General features: G+C 42.1%; 1 protein-coding gene across 4 annotated transcripts in view; it reads left to right on the forward strand.

Annotated features, from left to right (window-relative positions):
- The window catches only part of Dnaaf9 (dynein axonemal assembly factor 9), a 126,471-nt gene that overhangs the window by 45,723 nt on the left and 66,837 nt on the right, over positions 1 to 13,911 (forward strand). Inside the window, exons 11-17 of one of the 4 annotated variants that reach the window (XM_042694379.1) lie at positions 1,632 to 1,714; positions 2,860 to 2,910; positions 6,291 to 6,378; positions 7,411 to 7,487; positions 8,133 to 8,177; positions 9,155 to 9,200; positions 13,585 to 13,696. In XM_042694379.1, coding sequence (XP_042550313.1) covers positions 1,632 to 1,714; positions 2,860 to 2,910; positions 6,291 to 6,378; positions 7,411 to 7,487; positions 8,133 to 8,177; positions 9,155 to 9,200; positions 13,585 to 13,696 — 502 coding nt within the window. Of the gene's footprint in view, positions 1 to 1,631; positions 1,715 to 2,855; positions 2,911 to 6,290; positions 6,379 to 7,410; positions 7,488 to 8,132; positions 8,178 to 9,154; positions 9,201 to 13,584; positions 13,697 to 13,911 lie in introns of all 4 variants that reach the window. The other 3 variants (XM_042694381.1, XM_042694378.1, XM_042694380.1) reach the window with 3 other exon arrangements.

Genomic DNA, 13,911 nt, shown 5'->3' on the forward strand with positions numbered 1-13,911 from the left:
CTTTTAGTTTTTGTACTAGCATTTTTGCATTTCACCTGCTATTGTAGGAATCCTTAGGAGATATGGACCATCCATTTCTGTCTTGGTCTAAAAGAACAACTTATTAGGGAAGAAGGAAAAAAATTACAAAATCCAGGTGAATATATTTTCTTTTCTGCAAGGCCTTTGTACAAGATAAAATCCAAATAAGGATAAAGTCCTGGGTTTCACGAGTTTGTAGTTTCCTATACCTTTGCCTGTCATATGTATCTAGATCTTATACTATAAAAGCTCTGGACAGAATATTATTGACAGTCAAAACCCAAACAGTAGCTGTGCGCTGGTGGCTCACACCTGTAATCCTAGCTACTCAAGAGGCTGAGATCTGAGGATTGCGGTTCTAAGCCATCCAGAGCAGGAAAGTCTGTGAGACTCTCATCTCCAATAAACCACCAGAAAACCAGAAGTGGTGCTATGGCTCAAGTGGTAGAGCACTAGCCTTGAGCTGAAGAGCTGAGGGACAGTGCCCAGGCCCAGAGTTCAAGCCCCAAGACCAACAGAACAAAACAAAAAACCCTGAACAATACCTCTTTTTTTCTTTTTGAGTTGTAAAGTCATTAGCATCCTGAGCTAAGTACCCAATAGCAACCTCACAATATGCCAAAGTTAAAAATAAAAAGCTGAGCATCAGTTACTCACAACTAAAATCATAGTTATTCAGGATGGTGAGATCTGAAAATCATGGTTCAAAACCAAGTCAGAGGGGGTAGAAAGGGGAAGAGATGGTATGGGGAAACAAAGAAGGAGGCAACAATGCTTGATAAGAAATGTACTCACTATCTTGCCCATGTAATTGTAACCCCTCTGTATGGTATTTTCACAATAATTAAAAAAACAAAACAAAACAACCAACTCAGTCAGACAAGAAAGTTCATGAAACTCTTTTTCTTTTTCTTTTTTTTTTTATGTTGGTTGTGGGGCTTGGGTGCTGTCCCTGTGCTCTTCAGCTCAAGGCGAGCACTCTACCGCTTGAGCCACAGTACCAGTTCTGGTTTTCTAGTGGTTTATTGGCGATAAAGAGTCTCACGGACTTTCCTGACCGGGCTGGCTTTGAACTGCGATCCTTAGATCTCAGCCTCCTGAGTAGCCACCTGCGCCTGGCTAAATTCATGAAACTCTTATCTCCAGTTAATCTATGGAATAGCACTAGCCTTAAGCAAAATAACTCTGAGCACACAGGCCCTAAGTTCAAGCCCCAGGACCGGCATGCACACAAAACAGATCTTTTGAAATGATAAAATTAAAGATGATCTTTTCTTCCTGTCTTTAAAATATAACAAATGGGCTGAGAATGTGGCTTAGTGATAGAATGCTTGCCCAACACGCATGAAGCCCTGGTTCGATTCCTCAGTACCACATAAACAGAAAAAGCTAAGTGGCTTTGTGGCTCAAGTGGTAGAGAATAGCCTTAAGCAAAAGAAGTTCACAGACAGTGCCTAAGCCCTGAGTTCAAGCCTCAGGACTGGCAAAAAAAAAAATTAATTTGGGTAAAATTAAATATACTTTAATTAACTTACGGTTTTTTTCTCCAGCAGTACACGTCAGCCTGCTCTTATTTTAAACTTTATTTTTAATGTTTCTCTAATATCCAGGTGGCACAGTGTGTCTCACCAAAGGGACCTCTGGCATGTTCAAGAACATACTTTTTTGGAGCTACTCACATTCCTTACTTGGGTAAATCACCATCTTATCAACTTACCTAATGAATGGTTTCTCCCATGAATGAAAAGATAAGATTTAACTAATTTGCTCAGAAGCTATTGGTACTGATTTGTGGGCCTTAGTTGATCCTCCTTGTTTGCAGCCCAACACATTATTCACAGAATGTATTTCAGGAGAAAAACCATTGATCAGCCTGTAGTGCCAAGGTGTACCCATGCATAGGCCCCATGCTCAGTGTCAGAGGAAAGGCCCCTATGAAAAAGACCTATTTTCAGATAGTAGAAGGTGTGGGTTACTACAAGGTTTCCATTCAGTTGTTCTTGTGATGAAAGTGAAAATAGGCCATACTAAAGGGCACCTAGGAGCTAGGAACTTCTAGAGCCCCACCCAGAAAGGCCAGCCATCCAGAAACTACAGTCCTCCAGAGATATAGAGAAAAATCTAGAAGATGCATGTGGATTCCAGCATTGATACCCAGAGAGGAATACATCAGAAGCCAGAGTTTCTCTTGAGTGTTACTAAATAAGCCAGAAAACTCTGGAAAGAAGCATGACTGGGTCATTTTAAAGTAACTAAGATTAATTAAACAACTGAGTCTAGCTGTAAGATAGGAAAATTATAACATTTATGTTATATCATGTAGCAAGAGTTTAATCAAAAGGAGTCAGAAAAGGCCAGGTACTGGTGGCTCATGCCTGTAATCCTAGTTACTCAGTCGGCTGAGATCTGAGGATTGTGGTTCTAAGCCAACCCTGGAAGGAAAGTCCATGAGACTCTTATATGCAGTTAACCACCAGAAAACCAGAAGTGGTGCTGTGGCTCAAGTAGTAGAGAGCTTGCCTTGAGCTGAGGAGCTCAGGGGCAGCACCCAGGCCCACAACCAAAAAAAAAAAAAAAAAAGCACAAAAAATACAACTAAAAATGATCAGAGCTTAAAATTCTACACATCTTCTCTGGTATTCAATGCTGATGCTGAATGGGTTATAAAATTAAGAATGTCAGGGGTGAAGGTCCAGGAGGCTATTGGGAGAAACCACTGCTGCTTGTACTTGAATTGTATTTAATTTCTAAAAGTACCATCCTTGAAAATGCTTCCAATTAAATCAAGCACTCCTGTACTCTGTCACATTCTTAATGCATGTGTTCTTTCACAGGTGATGATGACAAGCTAACCAAGAATGACAAGCTTCTCAGGAAAACTGAACAAATGTAAATCTTTAAATCTTTATATCTTTTTTTTTTCTTTTTCAAAGTTGAGCTTCTCACTGTGTCTGGTCTGTCTACTTCCTAATGAGCTTGACAGTTAGGACATCTGGCTGTGAGGTGGACATGGTCATGTAGTTTCCCAGGAGATCCCATTGAGGTTGGAGGGCCTTACCAACTTCTCTATCTGCTCCTCTATCCAGAACTCAGAGTTTTTATCTGCACCCCCATGCATTTATATGACATTAATTTCCTCTTTTGTGTGTGTGTGTGTGATGCATTATTTTTATTGGAGGATTTTCCAAAAACAAAACATTTTGAAATCCATTGGCAGAATTTGTGGGAAATCTCATGCAAATTGAGTTTCTCTGAACTCCTGTTTATGGAACATAGCTATGATCTGAATCTTGGCTTTGTAGCCTTAGAAAGTTCATACCTAGCCAGGTGCCGGTAGCTCATACCTATAATCCCAGCTAATCCTAGCTACTCAGGAGGCTGAAATCTGAGGATCACAGTTCAAAGCCGGCCCAGGCAGGAAAGTCCATGAGACTCTTTTCTACAATTAACCACCAGAAAACTGGAAGTGGTGCTGTGGCTCAAGTGATGAGTCCTTACCTCAAGCTGAAGAGCTCAGGGACAATGCCCAAGCCCAGAGTTCAAACCCCATGACTGACAAAAAAAAAAGAGAGAGAGAGAAAGAAAGTTCATACCTAGGGTCTGGGAATATGGCTTAGTGGTAGAGAGCTTGCCTAGCATACATGAAGCCATGGGTTCTATTCCTCAGAAAAAGTCAGAAGTAGCACTGTGGCTCAAGTGATAAGAGTGTTAGCCTTGAGCAAGAAGAAGGTCAGGGACAGATCCCAGGCCCTGAGTTCAAGCCCCAGGACTGGCAAAAAAAGAACATACCTAATGCTGACTCCCTCTTCCCCCCACATTGCATATATTAGGAAACCATATACAGGATATAACTGAATTACAAATTTTCAAAAAGCATTTACATGAATATGATTGAAAACAGAACAATGAAACCAGTTGAAATTGTTGTAAGAGGGGGTGGGGGGAGGCTAGGAAGGGATGTGAAGGGTAAACAAAGGAGGAGGCTGCAATGCTTGATAAGAAATGTACTGATTGTCTTGCCCATGTAATTGTAACCCCTCTGTACAGTATGTTCACAATAAAAATTAAAAATAAAAAAAAATAAATTGTTGTAAGAATGGTAGGTACAGGATAAAGGAGAGTGATAACAGGAGAGGAGATTGATTTGGGATGCATTGTATGTGTTTGTGGAAATGTTAGAATGAAACTGCCCTTATACAATTAATATATATGAATTGAGAAAAGGCATCTTCCTTCAGAAATACAAATACAGTAAGAGCTCTGTTATCACCTGATTATACACCAGAGTAAACTGGTGGGGTCTAGACATGAGCTTCCCAAAGGCCATCAAGGACAGGCCATAAAGAGGCTGGAGGAATGGTTTAATTAGACCACCAGCCTGGCAAGTCCAAGACTCTGATTCAAACCTTATTACTGAAATTAAGGAGGAATGGAAGAAGGGAGAGAAGATGATTTGAAGGTTTCTTCAAAACACAGGTTCCTGGGGCTGGGAAGGTGGCTCAGTGATAGAGCGCTTGCCTTGCATGCCTGAGGCCCTGGGTTCGATTCCTCAGCACCACATAAGCAAAAAGAAAAAAAGCCAGAAGTGGCCCTGTGGCTCAAGTGGTAGAGCGCTAGCCTTGAGCTGAAGAGCTGAGGGATAGCACCCAGGCCCAGAGTTCAGGCCCCACAACCGGACCCCAAAAAAAACAAAAACAAAAAACACAGGTTCCTAGAGCTGAGGGTGATCTAGCTGTGGCACCCATCATCCTATTGATTGCCAGGGGTGATCTGCCTGACTATATAAGTATCCCTTTTTTCCCTAACTGCCCTATATCAATTCTTTCCATCCCTTCTTGCAGCTGTTCTCTGTTGAATGGATGGATGATCTTCTCTAGTAGAGGAGGGCCACTTTTCAGTCTAGGATATGCAAGTAGTTATGCTTCCTGTTAGTTGTGCTGATAGCAGGAGATTACCAAATCATAGACCTAGTAGAACTTGTAACCTGGGGAGTCCTAGTGAAAATGACACCAGTATCACCCTGGTCCTTTGTGTGTGTGTGTGTATGTATGTATGTGTGCCAGTACTGGGACTTGAACTCTATAATGTCTTGCATTCTCAGCTTTTTTTTTTTTGTTCCCGGTTGGTACTCTACCAATTGAGCCATGCCTCCAGTTCTGGCTTTTTACTGGTTAATTGAAGATAAGTGTCTTTTGGATTTATCTTCCATGGCTGACTTCAAAAACCTGCATCCTCAGATGTTAGCCTCCTGAGTAGCTAGAATTGTAGTTGACCCATTTGGGGGTAGAGAGGTAGGCATTAGCTTGTGTATTGAGCTCTTATCTAATAATCTGTATAGACACTAAAGCAAAGGGAAGGCTGACCAGTGTAGATTGAGTGATGTTTGAATCAAACTAGAGAGGAGATATCTTTACATTTTGGGGGATTAGCGTTCATACTTAACCCCAATATCATGGTGTGAAAAGTCTTCTGGTCTCACCTGGAAGCGGACTGAAAACTCATTGGCAGTTTCCTCACCAGGCCCCTTCCTATCAAGCATACTTTGTGCCCCTGGCCTGGTGAACAGAATTCAGGATATAATGATCCATGAAGCTGCTAATCTGAGATTAATTGAATTTAGCTTTTCAGTCTCTCTTAAATAAGGTCTCCAGCCCTGAAATCACAGTAACAGCCAGCTTTTAGCAGGTCTGGTTAGGAGAGGACATACGGTATGATGGCTCTTGGAAAAACTGCAGGTCAGTATCGTATACTGAAGGAATTTTTGGTCTGTAGGTAGTGGTTCCAGGCCTGCTCTTTAGCTCTTTTGCTCAAGGCTAGTGCCTTCCACTTGAGCCACAACTCTACTTCCAGCTTTTTGTGGTTAATTGTAGATAAAAGTCTCATATACTTTTCCTGCCAGGGCTGATTTTGAACTGCAACCCTCAGATCTCAGCCTTCTAAGTAGCCAGGATTATAAGCATGAGCCACCAGTTCCAAGCAAGACTACCAGTTTTATTCTCTTTGTTTACAGAATTGGTCCTTTGAGCCAAACTCAGAGGAGCTGACTTTTTTTAAGGTAATTTAACAAGAGCAAAGTATAAATCAAATAGGCATAAGACTTTAAAAAGCGTTAAAGTTTAGAGTTGCTTTTTTCAATAAGTTCCTTTTTTCGATGAATCCTTTTTTCATTTTTTTCAGTCTTTTAAATTGGGGGATTATCATTTATATGCATGCAGCTTTTGATGAAACCTTGTGTTACTGTAGTTAATCATTATTTTTTGCTTTTAAAGTAGGCTCTTGTCCCAGATATATGCTGCTGTTATTGAGGCTGTTTTGGCTGGCATTGCATGTTACACTAAAACTTCCAGCCTAACAAAGGTAATTTAAATTTCCTTTTCTGTAATCATTATTTTCATTGTTTTTTCTTAAGACACCTTGAAGTGTTTAAAGAACGTTTGTGTGGCACCAGCAAATTGCTTATAGAGCACTAAATTTCTGCTGCCTTTGGCCAGCTGCTGTTTTTTGACAAGTGACAGCTAATCAGCATGTCTTTGTAAATACCTGTTCTGTTAAAGAAAAGTCATTATCTTGTTAATATTTAAACAAACTGCTTTTAGAAGTTAAAGAACCGTGAATCTTAACAAAGTTAGGTAAGTTTGTTTTGAGTTTGGTTTTCTATAATCCAGTGTTTTTTAAAAAATCAAGTACAAACTTGAAAATCTGACTTGCCTTTCCTAGACAATCGCACGCATTTTCACTTTCTGACCATTTTCTTCCTTGCTGTTTTGCGGTTAACCTGCCCTGCTGAGTTGGATTCCTAAATCTGACCCAGTAAGGAGATGAGAAGAGTCGGCTTGATGCCTCCCAATGCCAATAGGACCTTTCCTGAAAGAAGCCAGTTGACATTGGAAAGGTTGTGTATGATGTAGATATCAGAGAGACTGTAGCTGTAGACACCAGCTCCTTGTCATTTCCCCTCCTTACTGAATTGAATCTTAGACTTGTACAAAGCCATGGGACTTCAACATCACTTCTCACACTGTTTTCTAACTTATCTTCTGTAACTCTAGCAGTTTGAATCTTCTTAGCCTCTAGCAGAGACTGAGGGCAGTGTTCCCTTCCTCAAAGATAATGGAAGGGGTAGGAAAAAGCATTTCCTAGACCTCACATGTCACTTGCACCATTCTAGCTCCTTACTTCTCTCCAGGAGTTTTTCCCATGAACCCAGCCTGAAGAAAGCACCTGTTTTCCTTAACCTGATGCTTTCACTTTAATTTCCTGATGTGTACAAAGTAGTCATGTAGAAGAGAAGGGCATTGGCCATCTGTTAGAAGTGTTTTTCCTATCAGTAGTATGTGTACTTTTTGCTGCTTGAAAACTGACTCTGATTTTATATTATTTTTTTTACAGGCCAAGGAAGAAGCAGAGCAGATTCTGGGATCTGGGTTAGATTCCTTTGAGTTGATTCAGTTTAAGGCAGCCCTCCGGTAAGCAATGACTAGGTCTTTTATAAGGAACTTTTTTATATTTAAAAAAAGAATCTTCTTCACTTTTGTAATTTATATTTCATCTTCCATTTGAGAAATGTTCCAGTAAAATAATGAGATGTGTGAAGGAGATCATTCCTGATTAAACCTTTGAGAAGCTAAGATGTTAAGGATAGAGGAACTATATGAGGAAGTTAGAGGCTAGCATGTGAGGCAGCCCTGAGAACTTGTACAGAAGCAGACCTGGCTCCTCCGTACCTGATGGCATGGGACCCCAGGAAAAGTGCTTAAATTAACTAAATCACTCTCACTGGGTGGCTTGAAAGTATAGGGCAGGGGGACTGTGGATGTGGCTTAGTGGTAGAGTGCTTACCTACCATGCATGAAACCCTGGGTTCAATTTCTCAGTATCATATAAACAAAAAACTCAAAGTGGCACCATGGCTCAAGTGGTAGAGTACTATCCTTGAGCAAAAGAAGCTCAGGGACAGTGTCCAGGCCTTGAGTTCAAGCCCCAGGACTGGCCAAAAAAAAAAAAAAAAGTGTAGGCCAGATAGAGTATAGAAGTAAATGTCTGAGAGGATTCTAACCCAGTAGTCAGCAAGAGAAGTCTGATTTCTGTTTTGTTTCCTTTTTGGTTTGTAGCTCCAAGACAGCTTTTCATATACATGCTGTGAATAACCAGGGAAGGTAAGTGTATGGTGTGGTGCCTCCTCACATGAGGCAAGTTGAGCATAAAGGGAGGAGAGGCTTAGTGGTGCATACCTATAATCCCAGCACTGAGGCTGAGGTCAGAGATCATGAATTCAAGCCTGGCCTGGAATACAGAGCAAGACCTCGCTCAGAAAAATAAAAAATAGGGGCTAGGAATGTGGGTTAGTAGTAGAGTATTTGCTTAGCATGGATTAAGCCCTAGGTTCAATTCCTCAGTACCATATACACCAAAAAAGCTGGAAGTGGTGCTGTGGCTCAAGTGGTAGAGTGCTAGCCTTAAACAGATGAAGCTCATGGACAGTACCCCAGGCCCTGAGTTCAAGCCCCAGGACTGGGAAAAAAAACAGAAAAGAGAGAGAGAGCAGCTCAGGGACAGTGTCTTGTCCCTGAATTCAAGCCCCAGGACCCGCACCAAAAAAAGAAAGAAAATAAAAATAACAAGTGAAGGAGAGAGGACCCCCACAAAGATCACTTCAGGCTTGGGCTCAGGCTGGCTGTACTCAGGTAAGCCCCCATACCTTCAGGACTTCCACAGAAAGCTTAGGGGCAGAGGTCAGGACATATTCACTTCAGTGACTATATAACTTCAGTGACTAATTCTGCACATGCAGTCCAAGGTTAAAAATCTCTGAGAAAAAAGTTGTTGCCATTAAAAAAAAGATGGGTGCCGATGGCTCATGCCTGTAATCCTAGCTACTCAGGAGGCTAAGAGCTGAGGATTGTGGTTCAAAGCCAGCCCAGACAGGAAAGTCTTTACCTCCAGTTAATCACCAGAAAACCAGAAGTGGTGCTGTAGCTCAAGCATTCGCCTCAAGCATTAAGCTGAAGAGCTGAGGGACAGCACCCAGGCCCATAGTTCAAGCCCCAGGACTGACAAAAAAAAAAAAAGATTGTGAATTTCAGTCCAGTTAGAAATCCTTTAATGTCTTTCTCTCATTTCTTTACTCTTCTAGAATTGTGCCTCTGGACAATGAAGATAGCTTATTCTTTGTGAAAACGGTAAGCAGAGCTTTTGTGAGTCAGCTGGTTAAGAATGGCTTGTAGAAGGATATCTATAAGCAGTAAAGTGGAAGTAGGTGGGAGGTCTCCAAGGAGCTGAGATTGTGCTGTCCTTGTGTGAAAATATGAGCTAGGACAAGCCTGCCTTGACCAACAGACCAAGCTTTCAACAATTGTTTCTTTGCATTCCAAGTCCATAGATAGTTGTCTTTTTTTTGGGGGGGGGGGGTTGTCAGTCATGGGGCTTGAACTATGGACCTGAGCGCTGTCCCTCAGCTCTTCAGCTCAGGGCTAGCACTTTACCACTGAGCCACAGCGCCACTTCTGGTTTTCTGGTAGTTAATAGGAGATAAGAGTCTCACGGACTTTTCTTGCCAGGGTTGGTTTTGAACCGTGATCCTCAGATCTTAGCCCCCTGGTAGCCAGGATTACAGGCATGAGCTACCAGCACCTGGCCTGCATTAATATCTTTTTAACAGAGACTTAGATTCATTAATTGAACAATCCTGAGAGACCTAGGTGGTCTCCAACAACATGGGGTAGAGCTCCAGCGATAGAGCTTTCTATCCTGTGTGCTGGAGCCATACTAATGGGCCAGAGTGAAGGTTTAGAGGCATACTGAGGATTATTGGTTCCTTTTTGTTTGTTTGCAAAGTCTGTTCATGGGACAGACAGTCAAGTCATGGGACTTGAAATCAAGGTCTGGGTACTGTTCCTGTGTTCTTTTGCTCAAGACTAGTGTTCTACCATTTTGAGCCACAGTGCCACTTCTGGTTTTCTGACTAACTTTTCTGCCTAGGCTGGCTTTTTTTTTTCTTTATTTTTTTTGTCGGTCGTGGGGCTTGAACTCTGGGCTTGGGGCACTGTCCCTTTGCTCTTCAGCTCAAGGCAAGCACTCTTCCGCTTTAGCTACAGTGCCACTTCCGGTTTTCTAATGGTTCATTGGAGATAAGAGTCTCACGGACTTTCCTGCCCGGGCTGGCTTTGAACCAAGATTCTCAGATCTCAGCCTCCTGAGTAGCTAGGATTATAGGCATGACCCACCAGCGTCCTGTTCCTGGGCTGGCTTTGAACTGTAGTCAGACGTGAGCCACCAATACCCAGCTGAGATAATGGTCCTTGAAGTAGATCCTTGAGATATTGGTCCCTGGAGATAGCATGGTCCTAGGGGAGCCAGTTTGTAGGCCAGTTGCAGCTGCACCCAGTGCACACTGATATGAAGACAGTTGATAAACAATTTATGAGAAGATACTGAATATCAAATGTTCTGTTTGTTGTGTGTATACACACAAATTTGACCTTGAGTGTGTCCTATGACTACTGCCTAAGCCCTAATTTCAGCAGGCTTTGGTCATGAGAAACTAGGTGGGCAGCTATGGATGACTTGCATTCCCATCACCAGAGGAAAGCATCACAAGTTCCTGTCAATAATGTTATCTATGGAGAATAGTACAAATGTCATTTTTTAAGGTTATAAGTAATGAATGCTTTATAATACACCCACTTGTTAACATTTTGTGTTGATATTGTTTTAGAGCTAATTAGACTTTTTGGTGACATAATTAAGATCTATTCTTCGATAGTTAGGTGATAATAATACTTGCTAAAGTCTAAACCCCCAACTTCTGTTTAGTATTTTGGAAAGTATTTTGGTCAATAATAGGTGATTACAAATCCAGAACCTCCACTGAATGCTTAAAACTTCAGATAGTATCAAATCCTTTATCTACTATATTTTTCTTATATATACATACTTATGGTAAAGTTTAATTTATAAATTAGGTACAGTAAAAGATTAGTAACAATTTGTTACAATACATTGCCAGTATCATTAATTTTGTGTTTGAGGGCCATTATTAAAGTAAAATAAGGAAAACTGTCACCCAGTTATAGTTTAACTATTGGAAAACAAAATTATAAGTTATAAAACAAAAGTATATTATAAACTCTTTTTTAAAAAAAGAGAAAAAGAATCCGGGTGCCAGTGGCTCACACCTATAATCCTAGCTACTCAGGAGGTTGAGATCTGAGGATCATGGTTCAAAGCCAGCCCAGGCAGGAAAGTCCATGAGACTTTTATCTCCAATTAACCACCAGAAAATCAGAAGTAGTGCTGTGGCTCAAGTGGTAGAGTGCTAGCCTTGAGCTGAAGAGCTGAGGGACAGTGCCCAGGCCCAGAGTTCAAGCCCCAAGACCGACAAAAAAAGAGAGAGAGAAAAGGAGTTACATGGTGGTACAAGTTTATAATCCAAGCTACTCAGAAGGTGGAGGCAGGAGGATTATGAGTTTGAGACAAACCCAGGCAAAGTTACCTTTGAGACCTAATCTCAAAACAAAAACAAAAGTGCTAGGGGCAAAATCAAGTGGTAGAGTAGGAACCTAGCAAGCATGAGGGCATTATCAGTACAAGGCAGGAATTTAAAAAGGCCCTTACTTGGGCTGGGAAGGTGACTCAGTGGTAGAGCCCTTGCCTTGTATGCATGAGGCCCTGGGTTCGACCTCAGCACCACATAAACAGAAAAAAAAAAAAAGCCGGAAGTGATACTGGGGCTCAAGTGATAGAGCACTAGCCTTGAGCTGAAGAGCTGAGGGATAGCTCCCAGGCCCAGAGTTTAGGCCCCACAACCAGACCCAAAAAAAAAAGGCTCTTACTTGAATGAATACTATGACACTAGTCCAGTTGGTAACCAAGATGGTTATTAAGTGACTCACAGTGTAGATGTGTTGGACAAAGGAATGGTTCATATCCCCACCAGGATGGAATACAGTAGATAATATATTCCAACGCACTGCTTGGAATGCTGCACAGTTTAAAACTCATGCTTTGCTTATTTCTGGAATTATATGTGTGTGTGTGTGTGTGTGTGTGTGTGTGTGTGTGTGTGTGTGTGTGTGTGTGTGTGTGTGTGTGTGCGCGCGCGCGTGCACACACACGCGCGCGCTTGTCCTGGGGCTTGAATGCAGAGCCTGGGCACCTTCCCCCAAAGCCCTGCTCAAGGTTAATGCACTTAAGCCACAGTTTTTTCGGTAGTTTTAATGAAGATAAGAGTCTCACAGACTTTCCTGCCCAGGCTGGCTTTGAACTTAACTTCTCAGCCTCTTGAGTAGCTAGGATTACAGTAGTAAGCCACTGGTGCCCAGCTGGAAATCAATATTTTGGAGCTAACTGCAGTCAGTGATACCATAGGTAAGGAGGATTAGAAGGAACATTAGCAGATATAGACATGTACGCATAAATATCCACAAAGACGTGTCACCAAGTAAATAACTACCTTTCCAGTCTTGTTCAGAACCCCAGCCTAAACCTAACAAGGAGTTAAGAGTATGAAGTATATATATGTACAGAAGCCTATAAGAAATACCTCCAACTCTGATAAGCCAGTCATAGTTAAGAATGAAGGCTGTATTGTCTCTTAGAGGGAGAACAATTTGAGGGAATTTATAGGAACATAAAGATGCTGTCCTTCTAGCCTAAATATGTCTCTGATGCACTGGGCACTAGTGGCTCATGCCTGTAATCCTTACTACTCAAGAGGCTGAGATTGAGGATCATGACTTAAAACCTGCCTGGGGGAGCTGGGAAGGTGGCTCAGTGGTAGAGCACTTGCCTTGCATGCATGAGGCCCTCAACACCACATAAGCAGAAAAAGCCAGAAGTGGCGCTGTGGCTCAAGTGGTAGAGTGCTAGCCTTGAGCTGAAGAGCTGAGGGACAGCGCCCAGGCCCAGAGTTCAGGCCCCATGACCAGACTCCTCTCCCCTCAAAAACAAAACAAAACAAAAAAAAACCTGCCTGGGCATGAAAGTCCATGAGACTCTTACCTCCAGTTAACCACCAAAAATCCAGAAATAGGGCTGTGGCTCTAGTGGTAGAGTACTAGCCTGAAACAAAAAAAAGCTCAGGGACAGTGTCCAGGCCCTGAGTTGAAGCTCCAGTGTGGCACAAATATGTCTCTGATGAAGGAGCAATTGCAGGGAAGCCTGGGTGATTTTGAAATATCTCTCAGTTCAGAGGTTTTTCAGTATAGCTCGGTTTTCCCTACAAACTACATAGTAAGCGGCTTTGTGCTGCTTTAAGGTAGTATTTTGTTATGTTTGTTTTTTTTTTCTTTTTTTGTTGTCAGTCCTGGAGCTTGAACTCAGGGCCTCTGCACTGTTCCTGAGCTTCTTTTGCTCAAGGCTTTTGTTCTACCACTTGAGCCACAGCACCACTTCCAGCCTTTTCTGTTTTTGTGATACTGAGGAACCAAATCCAGAGCTTCATGCATGCTGGGCAAGCACTCTACCACTAAGCCACATTCCCAGCCCTGTTATGTTTCTTAAGCATCTTTCTCAAGAGGTACTTGACTGATAACTGATCTTACTCTGTTTTTTCATTTACTATAGGCTTGTATGACTGTCTATGACATTCCTGATTTGCTGAGAGGAAGAGGGTGCTTAGGATCTGTGGTCTTCTCAGAATCATTTTTGACATCTCAGATCTTGGTTAAAGAAAAGGGTAAGTTGGGCTGGGAAGGTAGGTCAGTGGTAGAGTGCTTGCCTTGCATGCATGAGGTCCTGGGTTTGATTCCTCAGCACCACATAAGCAGAAAAAGCCAGAATTGGAGCTGTGGCTCAAAGTGGTAGAGCACTAGCTTTGAGCTGAGGAGTTGAGGGACAGCATCCAGGCCCAGAGTTCAGGCCCCACAACTGACTCCCCCCCCCAAAAAAAAG

The sequence above is a fragment of the Dipodomys spectabilis genome, unplaced genomic scaffold, assembly GCF_019054845.1.
Source record: "Dipodomys spectabilis isolate Male_0828 unplaced genomic scaffold, ASM1905484v1 ptg000175l, whole genome shotgun sequence".
NCBI lineage: Eukaryota > Metazoa > Chordata > Mammalia > Rodentia > Heteromyidae > Dipodomys > Dipodomys spectabilis.